Below are 22,858 nucleotides of genomic sequence, written 5' to 3'. Positions count from 1 at the left end.
GAGAGGCGGAGGTGGAGGGCGCAGCCCCGGGTTGCAGCCAGAGCAGCCGCAGCATCCCTGGAGCCGCTCCAGCTGCGTGCAAAAAGCTCCAACCAGCGCACTCACTGCGCACTCACTGCGCGCAGCGCCGCTCCAAACGCGCAAAGTGTCCAATCGTCACCATGCCGCCGCTTCTCCCTTATCACCTTCATGCGTGGGAACATAAACACACCCCGCTGATGCTGCGTGGATCCACCTCTAAACCACGTCAGAAAACGTCACGTCATGTCGCATCCGGTGGGAGTTTCAAAATACAAGCGTTTCCTAAAGATTGGGTCATAACTTAAAAGGTTGCATCAGTGTTTCCTCTGTAAAACATCGCCTCCTGGTGTCCAATACTAGCAACTACAAGTGTATTGCGTAAACAACTATATATTTAAATATTTAATTTGATACAGCGAATTTTATTTATAAACAGTTTGTGTAAATTTTATATATTATTCAGCATCTTAGATTTGTTTCTAGGAATTTTCTGTTTTTATATTTCGTCCTTTATGCTGAAAATGTTAAAATAACAAAAGAAAAACAGTATTTTTCATGTGACAGAATTAAAGTTTTGCACCTTTCTATTCAGAAACAAATTTTGGTTTCTGAAATAAAAATAATAAAATGAAAACAGTAGAAAAATTGGAGCAAGACTCCTGACAAACAGCAAGACTCTCTATCTCATAAACATATTATTAGTTTGAATATTTCAGTTATAATTTTATATCTCATTATTATAAATTTGAAAGTCGAAATATCTACCTTTAATCTCATAATTGTGAGCTTTAAAATCGAAATTATGAGTTTGAAAATCAAAATATTGACTTTATTTTGTAATTATTACTTTAAAACTCGTAATTGTGACTTCTTGTTGGGCTTCTACACACCATTAAATAAAACATATAACTGAAACATTAGAAAATCACAACAATTTAACGTTATCTAGTCTACATTTGATCGTTTATTGTTGTGAAATGGTGAGGACTTACATGCTGTTCTAGCAGAGCGCCACCAGATGGCAGCACTGCCGCCTCTTCAGTTTTCTCTATAAAATCTGACTGCTTTCCATCAGTGTTTTCATCTAAAACACTGATGGACTGGGATATATATATATATATATATATATATATATATATATATATATATATATATATATATATATATATATATATATATATATATATATATATATATATATATATATATATATATATATATATATATATATATATATATATATAGTCTTTATAAGCAAATATATATATATATATAATTTTAGCATTTCTGGAAAATTATTTTGAAATTCTTGAAAAGTAGTTTTAACTATATGAGGCATTTAGTTACATCTTTATTCCGTTATCTGCATTAAATAAAAAAAATGCTACAGAATCTCTGCGTTCAGATGTCTGCTGATGCTTATTTTACACATACAAGCTATATTAGAGGAATCACTTTACTGCCATCTATTGATCAGAGTCTGAACAACATCCAGTTGAGAATGTAAAGGATTAAAAATAAATACTGAGCAAAGTCTTTCCTTATTCTTTAAATGGTTGTAGATGAAGCCAGAAATAAAATTTTTGACAGGGGAAATGATTTTGCTAAAAGGCTTAGAGTGTAGCAGTAACCATGGCAACAAGATTCAGACCAAAATCTGAGCTTTTCTGCAACAAACACAATCAAAATGTAATTCAATTGAATTCAAAATTACTTCATTTATCCTGAAGGAAAATAAAATGTTTCGTAATGATTGTTGATGCTATAACAGTCAGTATCAGAAGGAATCTGAAGAGACCTCTGACTGAAGCCTGTATTGACATGCTAACAGCTAAATGAGTTTTGCCACAGAGACAATACTCCACAGTAACATGTCCTGATGGCACCATCAGTTGTTAGCTAGTTCTACTAATCCATCTCATTTGCTTTTGCTTTTCCTCTTTAAATCTTTATCTGGTCGTTTGGTTGGAAAGATGTTCGAGTTGGGGATGTCATAATGATGGATAGAGGAGATTATTAAATCAAACTATAGGATTTATTTTAATATTTCTCAGCAAAGATGATGATGCAGCGGCAAGAAAATCTTTATTTAACGATGTAATTAATCTACTAATGAATTTGGATCGCATTTATTACTTCCACTAGCTCCAGCTTTTTGTTTGATTATCCAATAAAAGGGCTGAAACAAAAAGGCCTTGTTATGCAGAATAAGTCCCTGAGCAGCAGCAACAACCTGAGTCATCACCGATTGTCCTCCAGCATCGACTCCTCTCCTGATCAATGAAGTAAATTAGAAACACAGACGCTGAATTATTAAGATCGCAACTCAATTTGAGCCCAAAACGATTCAAGCGCCTCCATCAGAGAGGAAGAATTTAACCTCTGGAGAGTTGGGTCTCCAGGAGAGGAGCGAATGTTTCATCCATGGAGGAGCCAGGATGCGGACAGGAAGTGGAGATAATCGTCTGAAGGTCTGCGGGGCTGCTGGAGGCGCGAGGAGCAGCAGATGAAGGTTTTTCTTTTCTTTTCTTTTTTCTTCTTTTCTTTTCTTTTCTCCTTCCAGGACAGAAAAGCTGCAGATGAAACCCGGTGACCCGCTTGTCCCTGAGCTTTTCATCTCAGCACCTGCTCTGCATTTTCAAAAGCTGCTTGAATTAATTAATGGAAGGAGGGAAATTATGTTTTCTCCCTCTGATCTGCACACAGGATGTGTTTCTGCTGTGTTTTTGTTATATTCAGGTGGTAAAAAGAGTCTGAGCCACTGCTGTTGGATTATTTAAAAAATCCATATAAATGTATAAAAGCAGAAAAAACTCCAAGTATATTAAAGAGTTAAGATAAAAATGTTCCAGAAACCTTAAAGCTTGAACTTCTACAGCCTCCAGCTCCGTCAGATTGAATTGAAAGCCTGTAGTTCAGGTCTGGACTTTGACTAGGCCATTTTAACACAAGGTCTTGACGATCCTTTGTGTCTTTGGGTGTATGTTTATACTTCAAAATAAAAATAAAACTGTGGGTGTTTTTCTCTTTCAAAGATCTGAGGGACTTCTGCAGTTTTTGGCATTTTGAAATTGAATAAAAATTAAAATAAAAATACAATTTCAGATGTTGCAGCTGCAAAGGAGAGTTAAAAAAATGACTGATTCTTTTGGAATCATCTTAATGTAGGATGGATGACAAATCATTTTGATCAAATAAAATTTTTGGAAAATCTTTTTATTTTTCCACCAATGCACTTCTTGGGTCCTCCCCCCCCCAGATTTTTAAACCAACTGACAGCAGGAATGATTGAAATCATTTTTTTAAGAAAAAACAAATTAAGATCATATTTGTTTTTTTTTATTAAGTCACATCACCCAGAAACTCTTCTCATTATGCTTGACTAACTTCTATTGTTGTCAACAATTTTATTGAGGGATCAGACCTGGACAATGAAACATCAGCAATACAAAATTGTCCCCTTTTTTTTATGTGAACATAAAACATAAGAAAGACAATACGAAAAACAAAACAGAAATGACATAAGCAAAAACACTCCCATGACCCACCCCCTCCCTTTCCCTAGGACTTATATCTTATCACACCGAGGCTCAGATCAAATCCTCTATGCTTGACTAACTTCTAAACTACATTTCTCTGAAATGAGACAAAAGAAAAAACTTTCAGAAAGATGTTTCAAGTAAAAATGGACATTTAGAAGGTTAATCTAAAGAAATGAGGGATTATTCTTGGATTAGATTACAAAATAAATCCAACAACAAAGTTAAATCCAGACAGAGTCGTTGTTTAGTTTCAAACTGTCTCCAGGAGACGAGCAGGAATGTGGAGGGTGAGTCATGAGAGGCGAAGGACGGCTGTGAAGGTGGCCCGTCCTCTGAGCCAGAATAATTATCTGCTTTAATTAAGTCCATCAAACTCTCTGCAAGTGTGTGTATGTGTGTGTGAAGGAGAGGGGATTATGCTGAGAAATGAAGGATTCATGAGCTGCAACATCTTCATCTCTGGGTGTTTTTGCTTGTGGGAAGCGGTTTTATGTGCAGAGACGTAAAAACCATCTGCATGGCGATGAACCCTGACAGAACGACAATAAGAGGAGGTTTCACTCTCATTGTTGCTAGTGATTGAAAAAGACACCTGGTGAGCAGAATAACAAGAGCTATTAGTCTGTGAGGAGAAGGAAACATGTGCAGTGATGCGACTCAGAAATACATTTGCTGGTGCAGCACAAAAAAAAAGGAAACTGAGCTTAAATTTGGACATAAGGTCAGAGGAAAATGCTATTTTATAACTTCAAATGAAACCTACAAGCTGCATGTTTTGATCTTGTGAACAGGAGATTAAGAGATTTCGGGGATTTTTTGGCAGGGATTTGGAAATATTTGCAACTAAATAATCCCTGGGTATTAGTTTTGCAATTGTTTGTCCTGCCACAGGTACAGCAAGAGCTTCAACACACACGGTTCACACATGAACTCGGTACATTCCCACTTTATTGATACTTTCTAAACAGTAATACTGAATTCTGATATGCTACCCATCACAAGTGGTAGATTTTCTCGTATAAATCTGTCAATACTCGCTTGGTTTTCAGTAAAAATATAGAAATTTCTCACTCATTTTCTCTTCTGATTGTGTAAATATCCCAAGCACTGCAGAAGTCACAGGAGAAACATCAACAAGACAAAAATATGAGCAGTTAATAAACAATAAGCACAGAAATCAGATGATTATTGATGCTGAAATTACATTCAGAAACGTATTACAGCAGAAACAGTTTCTCTAAATAAAACTGCAACAAAAAACAACAAACGTTATTTGCTAATATAGGATTTTTAAAACGCCTACTATTTTGAATCCCTTTAACTAATATTTGACAATACAAGTTCATATGTAAAACTATTGTGGCCCTGATGGATTGAAATATTAATTAATGGAGTATTCAGTATGTCATTTACATTTACGTTTAGCAGGGGATGAACATAAAAATTTACACAGTCTTTGCTAAAAAATTATCTATTTTTTAGCTAAAATTATCTCTTGATTATCAGAAACTTGAAACTAAAGGTTAAATAATACGCAGGGCAGAAGATGTACTTGTGTGCTAGCAGACTAGCAAGTTAATATCGGATTAGCCGTTGTATAAAAACTGGTTATTTATTCTCGACTAACACATTATTTAACTTTAAATTGACTCAAACTGTTGTTTTCCATTTGAAGTAAACTAAATCTATAATTAGGCATAATTTGAGAATCAGACACATTCAACTGTTACTGTATAAACTGCTAATGCTAACATTAGCATCAGCTTAAATGTTGTTTATTTTGGGACATTGTCTTATTCTAGTAGAATCAATGTGCTGATTTTCAACACTTAAGTTTTACTTTGAGAATGAAGAACACTCATTAACAAAGTTAATCTCTTACTTTACTGATTGCAAATGCTAACAGGTAATGCTAACTATAACGTTAGTCGCACTGTTTGATAATTTAGTTTCTAAAAAAAACATTAAAGTTAATGTTTGAATTTATAAAACTGAAATATATATATAAAAAATTATTTAAGTGCTTAAGTTCCTTTTTGATAGAAGATCATTTTTGTTTTTAGAACTAAAAAAACCTGCCCAAGTACATAAACAGCTCACATTGTTGTTTATTTACTGTGGTATGTGAGGTTTTATATGTTCTCCGGAGGGTAAAGACAGGAAAAATCTAAAAACAAGCAACAATTAACAGTCAGACAGTGACAGGAGTAGTTTACAAGGTAGAAAAGGACACAAATACATCAAAGGACACAGTAGAAAGAAGTAGAAAAGCAAGAAAAACAAACATAGCAGGGCTCTAAACTAAGGTTTCCATATATCCTGATGATAAGATGCTGGACAAAGCCTTGAGATTCGGCCATACTCTGGTTTTAAAAATGGGTTTGAATCATTTCCACCATTTGCTGGAGCATTTAAATGTCTTCCAAGAGGGACAGAACGCTCAAACAGCAAAGTCCCCGTAGCCTGTGGGGCAGAAAGCGGCACTGCGGAGGGTATCAAGGCAGTTTACGAGGACCAGCGCCCCCGTCAGGTGTTTCCACCTCTTAGTGATGGGGTTCCTCATTTTGTCCAGACCGTGGTGAAGTTCCTGGATCACGTCCCGGTAGCTGTCCCCAACGTGGGCCGCCCACGTCAACAGGAAATCATACGCTGGTTTCCACATGGACTGAAGGGTCAGATAAAGAAACGGGGTGATTATACGGGCAAAAGACCAGAGATTGGGGTTTTAACACAAACTAGAGCTTTTTCATTGGACTCTCAGTTGGCTGGCACCACATGTGGATCACAGGATGAAGAAAAAGTTTATAAGTACTCCTAAACTGCAATCTTTGGGGTAATAATTATGTTTTTGGTGGAGAAAAAAATGTGAGATCAAATGAAATGTTTTTGATTTCCAGCAAAAATTCAAGTTTCATATGCAGGTTTTATGGCATCTGATTTTAGTCAAGCACATAACTTCACTAAATTAACATTTCAAAATTATTTGTAGTGCTGGGACTCAATAAAATTTTTATTTAGTTAATTGCAACGTCTGTAATTAATCAATCACATTTTATTGACAAAATAAGCAACATTTTTAATTCAAAACTGACTAAGAACGCTAACATTAGCATTATCTGCTACACGTGTAGCATTGAGATGCTACTTTAGACCAGAATAGCTTTGCTGATAGGTTAATTCCTTTTGAACACAAGGATAGTCCAATCGGATTGTTTTTAAAAGCGGAAATTAAATCTCAGTGGGTCGAGAGAAGCAATTTGATTGTTAGCGGATGTATCTGGTGAGTCAGATTTGAAGGGTGTACCAGAAACAAACAAATACAAAAGTTCTGGATCGTTAAAAATACAGTTAATTGGGCTAAAATGCATTAACATCTGTACAATTAATCAAAATTAACATCTGTACAATTAATCAAAATGAATGCATACACACATTCCTTTCTCTTGTATTAGTAGACGGTTATTAGAAAGTACAGCTAGCTGCGGGGATAGCTTAGCTACTCTGTCTTTTTTTCTGTTTTGTACTTAACTGACGTGACCTCACCTCGTTGTCCAGGATGCCGTTCTTGTCACGGTGCGGAGCTTCGTAAGCCTCCATCTGCTGCCTGGAAACTCGGGCCAGCTTCTCGGCCAGCTCCCTCCACCTGGACGCCACCTCCACCGCCGTGGTCAGCAAGACGAAGTCCAGAACCAGCTTAGCCACCAGACCCTGGCAGTCCATCTTCAGCAAAGCCTGATCAATGAAAGACGGACAATCTCAGCATTCATTCACAACTTGAAAACATATCCTCTACAACATGTAGAAAATGATCCAGACGCTCCTGTTTGTCCGTTTCTGATGATTGATGGAAAAGCAAAAGCAACTCTTGGGATTGGATTCGTATTTCCTGGGAAAAGCATATCCGGATTATCTCGCAAAGTGTACATTTACCCCAACCTGGGTTTAGATAGGCTGTGAAACATGACCACATGAACGGTTAGGGGGCCTGGTGTTGTCATGAAGAGAAATTTAAGACTTGACATGCAACAGATCCCTGGAAAACCAATCAGAGGAGTCAAGCAAAACGAAACAAACACCAGCAGGAGGATAATCCTCAGAAAAAACAGCTGTCTTCATAAAAATGCCATAGAAAGTTGTTCAGAATAAGTATTTTGACTGAAGTTTTTATTTTCCTTTGATTTCCCTTAGATCATTAAAACTAAACAGAAGAATCCGTCATGTTTGCAGTTTTTCCTTTCGTTGACTTCCTTTTAAAACGCACACTAGCACTACAATCTGGGTTTATTAAATGGATGAATGGATGGATGGTTAGGTGAATGAACAAATGAATGAATGGATGGATAGATGGATGGTTAGTTGAATGAATGAATGGATCACTAGTTTGGTAGTTGGAAAGTCTCTATAATTTTTCCTCTTTTCTCATCCAGACTTTAGAAACTCTTGTGGTTTCAGACGGTGAAGGAATTCTTCTTCTTCTCCTCTGTAAAACAATTTCCCGTGATCATCGGTTCCCCAGATTGTGTCCAGGTCAGGCAGTAATCCCCGTCTGATGACGGCGCTCTGCATCTCTTTAGGCCACCTGCGGTTCTTCTGGTCTAAATATAAACTCTTTGAACACCAACCTGATCAAAAACACGCCGGCTGCTAATGAACATGAGGCGTTCAGATGGAAATCTGCAGCTGGTTCCTGCTAGCAAAGCATTCAGGAGGAATTCACATCAAACACGGCATCTATTTTCTTCTATTTCTCACATTGTGCCAATTTTAATGAATCAATTGTCCTCTTTAAACTGCTTTTATGCTAATGGAGGCCAAAGAAACCCATAGTATGACTCTTCCACCACCGTGCAAAACAACTCCAAAGATTTTTGCAGCTTTAAATATCAGATTCCAGAGTGGATCCTTTTTGTCCTTAATTAAGCAGATTTTTGTGACCAATATGCAGTCAATGTCTTATTTTTTCTCCTATTTTCTTTTACCTAAGATCAGAAATTAGCCAGTTTCTTTGCACATAAAACATATTTGGAGTTGGTTATAGCAGTAGCTGCTTTCTCCTGTGCTTTTATAGATTTAGTGGTGGACACATTTTTATTTTAGAGATAAAGGTATGTTTTTAATTCCAAATTATATTACAAACATCTCAGGTTGATATAGCTGAGTTTGAAAGATCTTTATAAAACTTGGAGAACAAACTAACTATGATTAGCAGTGGGGCTTTTTTATGATTCATTCAGAGACATTTTTTGATAACACATGACTTTCTGAGTTCCCTCTTTCATAAAAACACAAAGAATGTTGATAAATTTCACGAATATAAGAAGTTAAGGTGGTGGAGGTTTGGAGCTGGGTTTGAAAACCTGTGAAGCGGGTTCAGAGGCAGCAGCGCCGCAGAACATCCCTTCATCTGTTTCCAGCCTGGTTTGGTCTCCTGCTTATTAAACAACAACATGGTTGGGGTCTAAAAATAGACAACGCTCCGCTGCACCAGGGAATACAGCATCGGTACGAGAAAACGCAGGAAGTCCCTGCAGCAGACGGACAGACGGCGCTGACAGCTGTCAGGAAAATAAGCCTCCTCAACGCAATTATGGACGACGCTGACAGGTAGAGACGAGGAAGAGGAGGAGGAAGACCTGGCAAATTAATATGCAGCAAAATATATTTAGTTTTCTCTCAGAGCATCTACACATGAAAGCCTTGAAATTAACTGCCTGTTGATATTTGGTGATTTATTTATTTACTTATTGTGATGAATTTCTTTTTAGCATTATAAGAATTTTGATTTATTGTTGCCTTGATATATTTCAATTAATCATCGTCATTTTTATAGGTATTACAACAGCAACAAAAAATATTGCAATAAATTCATAAGTTCATATCGCCAACCCCATCTATTTAGATATTAAGACCTGGCAGGACAGAAATTAAAAGCTTAATGCTGTTGTTTTGTTGGGTTTTCATCATTTACGTAACTGTTTATAATATAAAATTGAAAAATAAAATAATCTAATTTCTTTAAAATTACTTAAAAAGCTCAGCAGATTTCAAGCTCCATCACTGGTGCTATAAATATGAATTAACTGATGTACTTTCCTTTACTTTTTGAAATGAATTAATTTATTTGAAGGTTAAGCTTAAAGCATTTACCTTGAAATGTTTTATAAATCTATTCTAGGAATAAAAAGTTACTGTTTTTGTTCAGGCTGGATTATTGATTTATTTACTTTGTTATATAGTTTTTCAATAGAAATATTAGATACAAATAGAAATATTAAATACAAATAAAGTTAAAATTTAATAACATAAAAAATTAGATTTTAAATGTAATTTAAAAAATACAAAAATCATTGTAAACAAAAATAAATTTAATTAAACTGTTTGACAAAGTTAAAAATAAGCATATTTAATTTGATAAAATTATAAAAACTGTAACAATAAGGATATTATAATCAGAAAAGCTTTTAATTTCAAAACCATTTTTTTCAGGATTTTTGACGTTTTATTTGACTTTGTGGAGCAGGAACTAACATAAGGACTAAACATTTCATTCTGATGTTTGTTTTAAAGTCATATCTGGATCAGAACTGGTTCTGGTTTGAGATGAAGACAAGCTGAGATGATGAAGGGCTGGTCTCTCTCTGCCTCTCAGTGATGATCTATTATTAACAGCCCTCTCTTCGGCTCACAAACACTAGCTTTCTTATTCTGCCCTTTTGTAACCCGACACGTCGTGATGAAAGGATCTGCCGGGTGGTGTCGGATGCCCCGCCAGGCCTCCAGGTCCGTCCTGATCAATGCCTGCTCAGATTTCACACAGGAGCACCTGTCTGCTTCGGGAAACATCTCCCGCTTTGAGCTGTGGCTTCCAACAGAGCAAATGTAGAGAAAAACCTAAAGAGACTCTGGGTAGATAAACAGAATTACTGTTACACTAATTTATGTTAGTGCTCAACATAAATTAGAAGCAGGAATATGTGGGAGATTATGCAAGAAGAGCCTTTAGTGCAGATGAGGATTAGGGCCACTGAAAAAAACAACAACAAAAAAAACAACATACTTTTTTCTTAGAGTCCTGAGATTAAAATCAGAATTCTGAGATTAAAGTCAAAATTTTGAGAAAAAAAACTAAAAATTTTGAGAAAAAGTCAGAATGCAGAGAAGAAAGTCAGAATTAATTCTGAGAAAAAATTAAACATTTTTAGATTAAAGTCAGAATTCTGAGAAAAAATACATAGAAAAAATTCACAATTTTGAAATTAAAGTCAGAATTTAAAGAAAAAAAAATTGAGATTCCGGTTTAGAAAATCTGCATATTTAATTCAAAATTAACTGCAAACACCTGAAAAGACACAATCATGACTGGTTGTTCATAGACTTCTGTATCCAAACACATTCAGAAAAAGCTTAGTGGAAGGAAAAAGTCTAATAGGAAAAGGTAGAAACAGGGATAATGGCAGTTTTGAGCAGATTGTCGAGCAGAATCGAGTCAGGGTGGAGTCAGAATATTGAAAGCCACAATAGAGGATACAAATGTTGCATTCCTAATTACAAGCCAGTTTCTGAACCAGAACCAGACTGTTGCTCAGTGGTCCAAACTCCTCTTTAAAATGAAAGTAGAGAGAATGAAGAGTGGAGAGGATCACTGAGGAGAGATGAGAGAGCTGCACTGATGCAGTAATTCATGCAAAAGGAGCCCCAACCAAGGACTTAGAGCAGAGAAATTAACATATAAAAAATGATTTATATTAAAATTATACTGATTTTATATAATATTCTAGTTTTCTGAGGCACTGAACTCTGTGATTTTTTTCTTTGAAATGAAATGATCAATAAGAGAAACAACTCTGAAAATTTATGTGTTTCACTAACTGAAGTGAATGAATGAAATAGACTAAATTAGCCTGACAACAATGGATTTCACCCTTCTCATTACAGAGGTCACATCTAGTTAAGATATGAAGAGGCATCATCAATCATCAGCCTCCGTTGTTTTTTAATTAGCATAGAGAAACTGCATTTAATGAAGTCAGGCTCTTGAGATCATTAGACAATGGGGCGATTTATCGGGCGCAGAGTTCCTCCTTTGTTCCTTACAAACACAGATTATTGTGGATTTGGCGTTTTGCTGCAGGTCTTTTCCGGATCCAGGAAAAAAACCAGGTCATCAGGAAACAACAGTTTGCTAATAAAGGATTTTAAATCTGCAGCTTTTCACCGTCAGGAATGTCTGATTGAGTAACAATTACATAAGATTTCCTCCATTCCTTTAAGGAGAAGTTATGTTTCGATCAATGCTGGGTGGCTGACTCGGCCGTCTTCCTGCAGCCTCATGATGACAGTCCGCCTCTCCTCAGGGAAAACATTGCATAAGACTTGTTGAAGCAGGAGCGTTTAGATGAGACCAGACATGAAGTCAGGGGAAATCAAAAGCTTTCAAATCCACCCAGTCTTTAAAGAAAATGCTCAATAAGAGGAGCAGTCCAACTCACAACACATCTACAAGAGATGTATCAGTTATTTTGGTGCTATGACTATGACTCCTAGGCTTACAATGTTTTACCCAGCACAGACTCCTGGTTCTCAGCAGGTTCTAGTCTGGGTCCAGATTTATAATTTTTTCTTGTTACAAAGATCTAACATATGGAAACAACAACCAATCTGAAAAAAAAAAAATCCCTTTAAAAGGGATATTTAATACAGAAATGTTGGTCAATACAATCATAGGGAACAGCAGTATCATTGGTGAGAAGCAGTTTTCAGATTTCTGTATCGAAACATATCAGTGGAAAGTTTGGTGGAAGGAAAAACTCGGAAGAGTTACAATTACCTATAAAAGGGAAGTGAAATATAGAAATGTTGGAAAACGCAATGATAAGAAACACAATTTGGCCAAACCTATTAAGAAGCTATATACACATTCTTTATATAGATTTTTGTATTGAAGCATATGAGTGGAAAGTTTGGGGGAAGAAAAACTGGAAATATAGATGATTCCCTATAAAATAGAAGTTTAATGTGGGTCAACACATCATAGAGAAATGTTCAGAAGCTGTTTTCAGATTTTTGTATCCTGTGATTCTCTCTTTGTTTGGTAAAAAAAAAAAAAAAAAACCACGAGCCATTTCTCCTGCTAGTGCCAGACTTGTGTGATTGTTTTTGTTGTATTTACCCAGAATCCCTTGCACTGTAGTGTACTTCCTGTTTTTAGAGCAGAGTTCAATGAACCATTCACACCTCTCCAAACAAACTGAACTTTGTAGGCAAACAAAGTAGAGGTGACTTAAAGTGGACTAAACATGGCTGATGCCTTCAGCATTGGTTATTTTCTTTTTGGGGGTTAAAATCAATTTTCCTTGTGTCAGTCTGGGTCATCTTTGGAAACTGTCATGCTCCATTTAGGTTCTATGTTGCTTAACTCAAAAATTGTTCAAATAACAGACAAAATGCTACCAAAGTGCAAAGAAAGATGTTCAAACCAATTAAAGATGGTAACCACTGATACGATGCAAAATATAAAGAAAAGGAAAACTTAAGGAAAGACTTTCGCAAGACACTTTCAGAAAACATTAGCAAGTCCTCCACAATAAGTGAAGGCTATGCACAAAAAGAAGTCTTACCATCATGAGTTCCCGTTGGAAGGACTTCCTCTCCTTGTTCTCCATGTTAGTACTCTCCTCCTTTAGCTTCTCCAGAACCGATGCCACTCTCTCCGGCTCATTGTCCAGTTCTGTCCGACAAAAATAATTCAGGGGTAGGTTCCCATATCCAAGAGCATCTGCAAATGCCCTCCAGCTGCCCACGTTCTCCATCAGGACCGTCCTCACAGTTGCGTATATGTAGGTGAGGAACTTGCAAGGCTTCAGGATCTGATCCAGCAACATTGTGGTGGTGAGGTCTGGCCCACACCAGTAAATGGGCTTGACTTTGCCAAGAACTAGAACGTTCTTAGCATGAACCAGCCCCAGCTTTCCCTGGTAGTATCCGATGTACCACTCCTTGGTCCGGAGCTGCCCTCGTAACTTGATTTTCTCCTCACTGAGTAAGGCGATAACGTCCCCCTTCTTGTACTCCAGCAGGTACGTGTTCTTGTGCTGCCTGATCACCGTTTTAATCAGCTTACCAAACTTCAGGTTGGTAACGCACCGATCCTGAAACTTTGGGTGTTTTGAGGTGACAGCCAGAGGCGACAGTACGATCTTATCGACCTCTCTCTTTTTCAGAAATCTCCGCTGGCCAGTAATCCTCGCTCCAGTTTTTGGTGGTGGCTGTGGTGTCTGGACGCAGAATTGGGTCAAGATGCAGTCTAAAGCGTCCTTAACCTGGACCCTGAGAGTAAAGTCTGAGATACTGCTGGGGTTGTGCGAAGTGATCATGAAGAGCAGCCTGCTAACCTTCCCCAGCTTTACCTGAAACCCCCGGATTATCCCGGTTCCTTCACTCGCTTTCACCTGGTAGTTGGACATGTTGGAATAGAGTCCAATCTGCAGGTCCTGAGGGAACGGCAACACAAATTGATGCTTCCCCCACAGCTGCAGTGCCACAGGTGGAGTCGAGGCTGCCTGCCACGTCACATCGTTCACCAACAAGGTTTTGGGGGTGCAGTCATGCCCGAACATGGCCACAACTGTCTTGAAAGAGGGGTGGATGTGTTTAGGTCCGTAAACACCCAGACTGACTTTCCTCTGCACATGGTCCCAGACTGTCGTGTTGTGTCCGACGTACTGTGCCTGAACAACAACCGCTACATACATGCAAGGCTCCAGACTGTCCAGCTGTACCTGAACTGTGTCTTTGAAGATGTAGGCATTGGGTATCGGGGTGTAAGGTCCTTCCTTGCAGTCACTGCGCACACAAAGCACATCGGCAGCATGACAACTCTCCTTCTTCACAGCCACTGAGATTTTTATCTCCAGTGTTAGGAACGACTTTGTCTCCATGTTGCTGAGTTTGATCTCCACCACTGGGCTTACCGTGGTGCAGCGGTTGCTGTTAAGCTCCAGAGGGGGGTCCAGTAAGGCTTTCATGGAGATCTGCTGGTAGTCTCCATGACTGACGTGGCCCTCAGGGATGTGTACGCTAATGTGGGTGTCAGGAAGCTGAACAACTCCTCCGTTACAATCCAGCCGGCAGACGATATTGGTCTCCACCGGTTGGGTCTGCCCCCATCCGGGACTCTGGCCCAAAGAGTCCAGGTCATGGCAAGACCGAGCCAATTTTCTATGGTTCAACCAGGCAGTCCTGAAGTCCTCTCTGCTCTGAAACTGCTCCGGTAAAGGAGCCGTCAGGCCCGTAAAGAACCCAGATGAAGGTAAAGTTGGATTTGACTGCGCCTGTAAGACGGAGAGTTCTGATAGACTGTGGGAACGTTTGCTCTTAAAAAAGGGGTTTTCACTCTGGAAGTTGGATGTAACCTCTTGATTTGGACTAGTTGAGTTGAGGCTATTAATATGGCAGCTGCTAAACCCGTTGCTCATGATTGAACAACTGTTAGAACAAGACGACGGCGATGCCAGAGAGTCCAAGTAGATAAGATCTGCCGAGTTCCTCATGCTTACATCATTGGAGTTTTGATTTAGCGGACAGATGAAAGGGTTAACAGAAAACGGGGTGTTGTTGTAAATGGTGGAAGGCTTCAGGCTCATCCCCATCCACTCCCCAAGACCTCCGAACTCCTTCCCGCCATCCTCATACCCCTCCCCGAGGCTGTCAATCATCCCACTGTCGCTTAGCGAAGAGTTCCTGAAGTTGACCGGCTGGACGTAGGCTGCTGGGATGTATCCCATCTCCGTGTTGTTGTGGGCGTACCACCATTCCCCGCCTGACGTGTCCAGCACGTAGAGGCGATCCCCTTTGGAGAACTTCAGGGTGGTGAAGCTGCTTGGGCAATAATCCTTGATAGCAACCACCTCCTGAGCAGCTCCAAGGGAGTCTTGACTGTCGAGCTTTAAGGCACTGGGAGAAGGCACTGAAAATAAAGGAGAGGACAGAGTTTTTCATCTGGATGATAGACAAAAGGATGGATGGATGGATGGATGGATGGATGGATGGATGGATGGATGGATGGATGGATGGATGGATGGATGGATGGATGGATGGATGGATGGATGGATGGATGGATGGATGGATGGATGGATGGATGGATGGATGGATGGATGGATGGATGGATGGTTTTCTATGTGCTCCAGTGTTTCTCTCCTGTAATTAGTGGGTTATTTACGGCTCTGCAGTCAGAATCAAACAGTAACAATGAAACAGTTGAGCTAATGATGTCGGGGTAATCTGGGTCGCACTTGGGTAATTGGCTCAATTTACATACAGATAATTTAGATGATCAAAACCAACAAATAAAGCAACTGTTACATCACTTCCTGTCATCTTAATGCAGATCATTCTCTTTTCTAGCTTCCAGATACTGAATAAAGTCTGAAGATAGTTTGTTTCTGTGCTCCTATTTTCTTTCTCTATGCTTTGCCAGAACTTTATAACCCTGAATTCCACTTCCAGACGTTTGACGTAATAAATTCAAAGTGTAATTGAGTTTGAAGTGCAATGAGACACTGACCTTTAACATCACTGAGACAGGCCCCGGCCGGCCCCTCGTTCAACTCAATGAGCGTCCCCTCAGACTTACAGCGAGGGAGGATGTGATTGTTGTTCACTCGAATGATTCGATGGGCAGCCATGGCCACTGCTTATGGAGTCATCGGCAGCTGGTGGCCTGAACGGGACGCAAACACACAGAGGGGGGCTTCAACATGGACGACTGGAAGCTCACATGCTCACCCAAGCAAATCTGAAACAACTTGAAAACACTGCTGCTAATTTTCTAGATCAGCAATGGAGCTAAAGGTCAAAACTGCAGTGCTGGAAAATAAGGTTGGCAGAGAAATGAGATTTTTCTGAATCAATGAAAAGAGCAGCAGAGGTGAAGCACAGAGGAGATTTAAACGCATACAGTCTGCAATCATTTGAGCTTGCTGCAGTTAAAACTGTGCAGTTAATTTCAACTAAATGGTCTGATCTCCATCTGTTCCAAAACAATGCAAAAAATGAATTCAAAATATCTCAAACACAAAACAGTTAATTGATCTGTTCAGGTATCAAAAACAAAGCTAATACTCTAAAGATAAAAAAATAAATAAATCAACTGTGTTGCTGAAAATGAAAACTAAATAGTTTCTGCATTAATACATTTTATGGACATGAATATCTGATAAATAATTAGACAGCAATTTTTTTTACAGAGTTTGAACCAGGTGAAGCTAAAACTATCACTTCTGGGTAAAATCTATAAATTTATATCATGTTTGATTAACTATTGCTGTGAATATGTTTGTATATTCCAGTTAACAATTAATCAATTGTTAAATCAGTTGAAGATTATTTACGTAATTGATTAATCACAATTTATCGTTTCAGATGTAAAACAGAGATGCTTCAATATCTTCTTAGCTCGCTGTGACTTTTGAAACTGTTTGTTAAAATAACCTGTTATATAGAGAGCTATTTAAACTTTTGTAAGTTTAAGCACTCTTAGTTTAGATTATTTAACAACCACGGCTGCATTGAACTAGTCAACGCCTCAGCAGAGAGATGCTTTAATCTCATTAGTAGCACAGCAAGAAATTGTTTGAATTCAAAACTTCCCGAGTGCCTTCATTACCCCTGCAGGGCGCGGCGAGCGTAAACAGTGGGGACAGTTGTGTATTCGCACACTAATGACGGCATTTTAATTTAATCCAAGCAACACAGGCTGCAGGAGCTGATGTGAAAAAGCCTTCAGCTGATTATCGTCATTAAAGGCGTAATGTGGTGGAGAGGAGGGACTTTCATTCCCACGCAGGTGTTTGTTTTCATAGATTAATGATTTATAGTTAATATTCAGAGCAGCAAACAGAGAGTTATGAACTTTAGGTAAAGTCTGCTGCGAGCCTCCAGGTGAAAAGTGTCAGGACTCCACTTAGATCTCATTATTTCACTGTAATGAATTTATGAAGCGAGCCATTAAAATGAGCAGACATCTGACTGCCGATGCAGCTCCAGGCGTTAAAGGGGTTTAAAAGTCAGGCTTCAATGCTCTAATGAAAGCTCTTTACATTAAAGCCCAAATGTTTTTACTAAAGGGACAGAATGACACGCCATACATTTAGATCAGGAGTGTCCAGGGGTGTCCAAAGTCGGTCCTTGAGGATTTAGATAAATCTAGATGTGTGTAAAGTGTTCGACAGAAGAGTCAAGCAAAATCTGACAAAGTGCAAAATGAGTCCAAACAGTTTCAGTCGATGAGCTGATAGATTTCAGACTGGAGACGGTTTAAATATTCAAGGCCAACTATTTTCAGGACTTTATCAGGTCAGACAGAGTCATGGAGGGAAACTGGGATGACAGTCGCCATAGCAACATACACCAAGTCCTCATGGTTGGATGATTGAATGGTTGGATGAATGGATGGATGACTATATAAATCTGCCTCTAAATCCAGCCCAACTGGATTGGAACCTGACTGGTCTGATCTGATCTGGACTGAACCAGAACCGGCTTCCTGTCTCCATCTGGGCCTCTGCTCTTCATAAACAAACATCCAGCAGAGTGAAGCTCCAGAACCTCTGGGCGCCTCGTTCTGCAGCCGTCGATAAAACGCCTCCTTTAGGGCAGGAAATGAGCAACATTGATCTCTGATCAATAAACTCACATTGACGCGATCAAAGATAAACACCGGAACTGGAATCTGCTGTTCGACGGGTCGGATCACTGGAAGAATTAACTCCCCGAAAAAAGCTGAAAGTTTATTTTTTAATCTGAGGAAGCCCACAGAGAAACGGCAGCATAGACACATTTTGCTTTTGTTTTACATCAGCAGAGAAATTTCCACTACAGAGGGAAAAAATGCGCTTTGCAGCAAACCGCTGGGAGAGCTGCTGGGTCTGACTCTGAAAAACACAAACAGGGGATTGGGCTCACATCCGAGTCGACGTGTTAGGAACCCATTTTCCGTCAGGCTGAGCGATCCGAGGAGCGGTGAGCATGTCGGAGAGTTTAATTAACCACGAGTCGGCTGGTCCTAATCCCTGAGTGACTGTTATTACAATGACTGTTTCTAGGAGCCAGAAGCTGCTGGAAGGAGCCGCAGCAGCAGATATGGCTGTCTTTAGGCAATATCTTCAATTCATTTCAATCTGGAGCTGAACTAGAGCGTACCACTACTCCCAGATCCAGTTCAGAAAAATCTAACACTGAGATGATCCGAATACTTCAAACTGGCTTTGACATTCCTCCGTTCAGATGTGTTTAGGCTTGTAGTTCATGGCAGTTATATTGATTTCAGTCTTGTTCAGTCCACTTTAATCAAACTCCAGTCCATTTTTCTAGGAAGTCTGGTTCGTTTGTGGAGGTGTGAATGTGCAAAAACTCTAATGCGGACCAAAAAAGCGAACTCTGGCTTGCCAACTCTGATCTCAGTTTGGTTGAAGTGAACTCTGATGTGGTCTGAACGCTTATATGACCCGGAGACCGTGCCAAAAGCAGGAATTCTGGGTAAATACAACCAAACCAAATGCATTAGATGAAATATTTGAAAGAAAATGCAGCTTGCAGCTAAAATAGCTAGCTACAATGCTACTTGACTCGCTATTGGCAGGTGTTTGCAAAGCAACCAATCCAGGAGCACATTTTATGTTCTTTGTTGCTCACTGGCTGAATCCCCAAGAAAGGAAATAAGGAACACAGAAGATGTTAGCTTCTCCAGTAAAATGGTTTCCATGGACATTGATACATTTTAAGGTATATTTAAGTATGTGAAATATTAAAATAGGCAGTTATCAATATTCTTAGAGGAGGTCTCTAATATATTAAAAGTTGATAAAACTGGACAATCATCTCTTGCTTTAAGAGATATTTCATTATTTTATAACTGAGAAAATAGAAGCCTGCAGGAGCAACTAAGTGATACATAATAAACTTTCAGTTTGCAGAAAACACAACCACCTCTGTTACAGCTGCTGCTCTCAGTCATTTCATGGTCAAAAATACCCCATGGTCTTCAAAAGTGGTCAGTTTAGAGGATATCCCAGCAGCTATTCGTAAGGTTATATTGAGTTAAATCGGATTAGTTCATAAGACCATTTCCTGCTTGCATTTGTTTTGTTTTTTCCCACATAAACTGATAGTTTCCACCTGAACATGCTGTTGCACCACCCTCTAGGAAAAATAAAGAACCAGAGGAGGGAAATAGACAAGGGAAATGAATCACAGGCAAGTTTGAGGATAAAATGAAGGCGATAAAGGGAAGAGCTGTCTGCAGGATTTAGGAGGAAAAATGAGTCCTTGACTTGGAGAGGAAGAAGAACAGAAGGATGATGGTGAAGAAAAAGCACAACTGCTTTGTCTTAAAGCTTGTGGCAGAGACACAGAGGATTTTCAGCTTATCAGATGACCTTATTGGCACAACTGAGAAGGCTCTGAACACTCGTCTTCATACACATTATGCTGCTGTTTTCAATACAGCCAGTTTTCCTGCACCTCTCTGCTGTTGAGTTATTTCTGTCACATTAAAACAAAATGGCAAATGCTTCAATGTAATGTAAATATTAGAAATAGCAGGCAGATATTACCAAAAGAAATATTTATCTACATGAGAATAACAAGAGTATTACGAGCAAAAAAAAAAAAAGAGAGAGAGGCACTATATTTACTGTAATTACTATGAAACAGCAGTTCACACAATACAAAGTAGATATATCTGTTTATACACACTGGGACAGAGATATATCTACATAGGTGAAGCCGAATTCATCCAAACAAACTTTAGTGTTAAAAAAACATAACAGATAGAGGCAGAAGAAGCTGCTATGAAAAGAAGAAGAAGTAAAATGTAAATTTTGTGTTCATTTGAACTGACCTCTGGCTCGCTGGAAGCGCTCCCAGCACAAAGTGTCGGGACCTGAAGGAGAAGAAGATCACTACTCTTCTGCCTCTCTTTTGACGTTTCTTCTCGACTCATTTGTCTTCGTAAAGAAAAATAAAGCAAAATTGAAATTAAAGTAATACATATCGCATCTCATTTGGAATCGGCGAAGTTTGTAGCGGTAAAAACTGAGCAGACAAGCCACTTCTAGCCATTACTGCTCCGGTCTAACGGAGAACTGAACGACACGCTCCGCTCCAGGAGGAGAGTGAGTGACGTCATTGGAAGAGGCGGGGTCAGAACGCAAGTACGTCAGCACGTACAAATCCAGAACTGTCCAAATTAAAATGTATTAACAATAAGATTAAATCAAAATTTTCATTCATTTTAACAGATTAATTACGTCAAGAAAATTATACATTTAAATGATTAAATTATTCTCAAGCGACTTTTGAGGGAACTGTTTTAAATTACTTTGTAAATTCAAAATTAAAATAAGCTAAATAAAGTCAGAATATCAAGATCAAAAAGTATTCAGTGATCCAGTCAAAAAGTCAAAGGTACAATTAAAACAAATGTAAAATCAAGTCTTATATTAATATTTTTTAAAAATTGCCAGGATGGTTTTGTTTTATAAAACTGTTACACAAAAAATATAAATTAATCCAAATATAAGAAAAAAAAATGTAAATAAAATTTCAACATGAGTATACAACCATAAGTAATTGTGAAATAATAATAATAATAATAATAATAATAATAATAATAATAATAAAGAAACTTTATAATAAAGGTGGTATAAAAAGTCATAACTTAGATGTGTTTGTAGTTATGTTTTCCAATATAAAAAAATCAATTAAAAAAAGACAAAGACATTATTTCACAATTTCAAATGAAATTGTGAAATAACATTTCTATGTTATGACATAAAAATGTGTAAAAAAATGTATGAAAAATGAAAATCCCAAAAATCCAAGTTATTTTTGAGACCAGAAAAAAACACACAAAAATATTTTTAAAATAAAAACAATACCTAATAAATGTATAAAGATGATTTTTTAAAATTGTTATTCTATATTAAATATTTTTAATGAGGTTTTCAAACATGTATTTTTGTTTTTGCCTTACCTTAATGAGCATAAAGGGACTCTTTAGCACCGATGCATGGATCCAAACACAGCTGAAGGAAAGCAATACATTCTGCCCTCAGGAGGTTTTAATGATAAACGCTGCATGCATGCATCTCTCTATAAATAAAAGCGAAAGTTTAATGATGTGTGCAGCTGGACTGTCCAGTTAATGAACCGTGGTCACTAAGGGTCAGATTATTAAGCGCTGTCAGCGAGCTAAACTCCCTCTGTGACAGCACTGATGGCACCAAAACGCAGCAGAAAATCGTTTAACATCTCTGGATTGTAACAACAGTGAAATTGCTGCAATTTCATAGTGCATTAGTTTGGCTTACAGGAAATACATTTACCATAGAAGCATCTAAGCAAACCTGAACACTGGACTGATACATTCTGACAATACAACAAAGACAACTACACTCATTTCAATCTTCTTTCTGTTGTTCCTAAGCTAAAGGTGCTGTATCTTTTTCCATTTGCACTCGGATGCTTTGATCAATTCTGCAGTAGCTTTACTTTACGTCTGACAGAGATGTGATTTATTTATTTATCTCTGTCAGGGGAACACGATGAATACCCACCAAGGCTGGCTGTGAAGAAACTGGAGATAAATACGAGAGTCTGATATCTGCTGGAGTCAGGAGTCACCTTGGAGACTTTAAAGGAAATACAACTAGACAAAAAAGGATGATGTTTTTATTTATTTCACAGGTGAAATGTTGTATGTTTGGTTCAGTCAATCATGAATTATTAAGGTTTTATGCATGCAGTTTGCAGGCTCTCTTCATTCGTTTATTTGTTTACTTTTCTCATATCTAAAATATCCAAAAGGAATTGCAGCATGGGAAGCTGAAATACCAATATAATACCTTTATTTTCCTTGGTGCTGATTGGCTGTCCCCATAAGACTGAACATAACGAGTTAAAGCTGCTGTGGTGCTGCTGAAACAGTTTCTACTGTGCATATCAATCCATATTAAGGCATATTTGGTACTTCAATACATAAATTAGGCAGTTCTACATGGTTTTAGATTATATTTCATAGAGTTTTTTTTGCTGTAAATGAGATCTGGGACCTGCAGGAGCTAAAAGAATAACTAAATCCAAAAATTATCCCCCCAATAAACTGTCTAAATTGATCCTTAAGGGTTTTATATTTATGTTCCTGTGCAAATTGTGACATTTTCATCTAAATTTCTTTAAATCTGCAATATTTGACCCAAAATTATTGTCTCAGTGTTTCCCTCTATGGGTTCAATGGT

General features: G+C 38.1%; 2 protein-coding genes across 2 annotated transcripts in view; both read right to left on the bottom strand.

Moving 5' to 3' along the window:
• Nucleotides 1-244, bottom strand: part of LOC148160617 (ADP-ribosylation factor-like protein 4C) — a 2,158-nt gene extending 1,914 nt beyond the window's left edge. The window contains exon 1 of the mRNA XM_088012792.1: nt 1-244. This exon is cut by the window's left edge and continues 1,914 nt beyond it. The gene's annotated coding sequence lies outside the window, so the exon portion shown is untranslated.
• Nucleotides 245-3,349: 3,105 nt separating this feature from the next.
• On the bottom strand, nt 3,350-20,895 carry sh3bp4a (SH3-domain binding protein 4a). The gene is made up of 5 exons (XM_014976902.2): nt 20,461-20,895; nt 16,126-16,281; nt 13,181-15,528; nt 7,107-7,295; nt 3,350-6,228 (listed from the first exon to the last, which is right to left on the bottom strand). Exons 2-5 carry the CDS (start codon nt 16,244-16,246, stop codon nt 6,004-6,006), a joined length of 2,883 nt encoding a protein of 960 aa, XP_014832388.2. The 5' UTR covers nt 16,247-16,281; nt 20,461-20,895; the 3' UTR covers nt 3,350-6,003.
• Nucleotides 20,896-22,858: the final 1,963 nt, after the last annotated feature.

This window comes from Poecilia mexicana, unplaced genomic scaffold (genome assembly GCF_051168715.1).
Source record: "Poecilia mexicana isolate PSO_F unplaced genomic scaffold, ASM5116871v1 scaffold_2, whole genome shotgun sequence".
Lineage (NCBI taxonomy): Eukaryota > Metazoa > Chordata > Actinopteri > Cyprinodontiformes > Poeciliidae > Poecilia > Poecilia mexicana.
The sequence above is the reverse complement of the archived record's forward strand: the minus strand, read 5'-3'. Positions and strand labels throughout refer to the sequence as shown.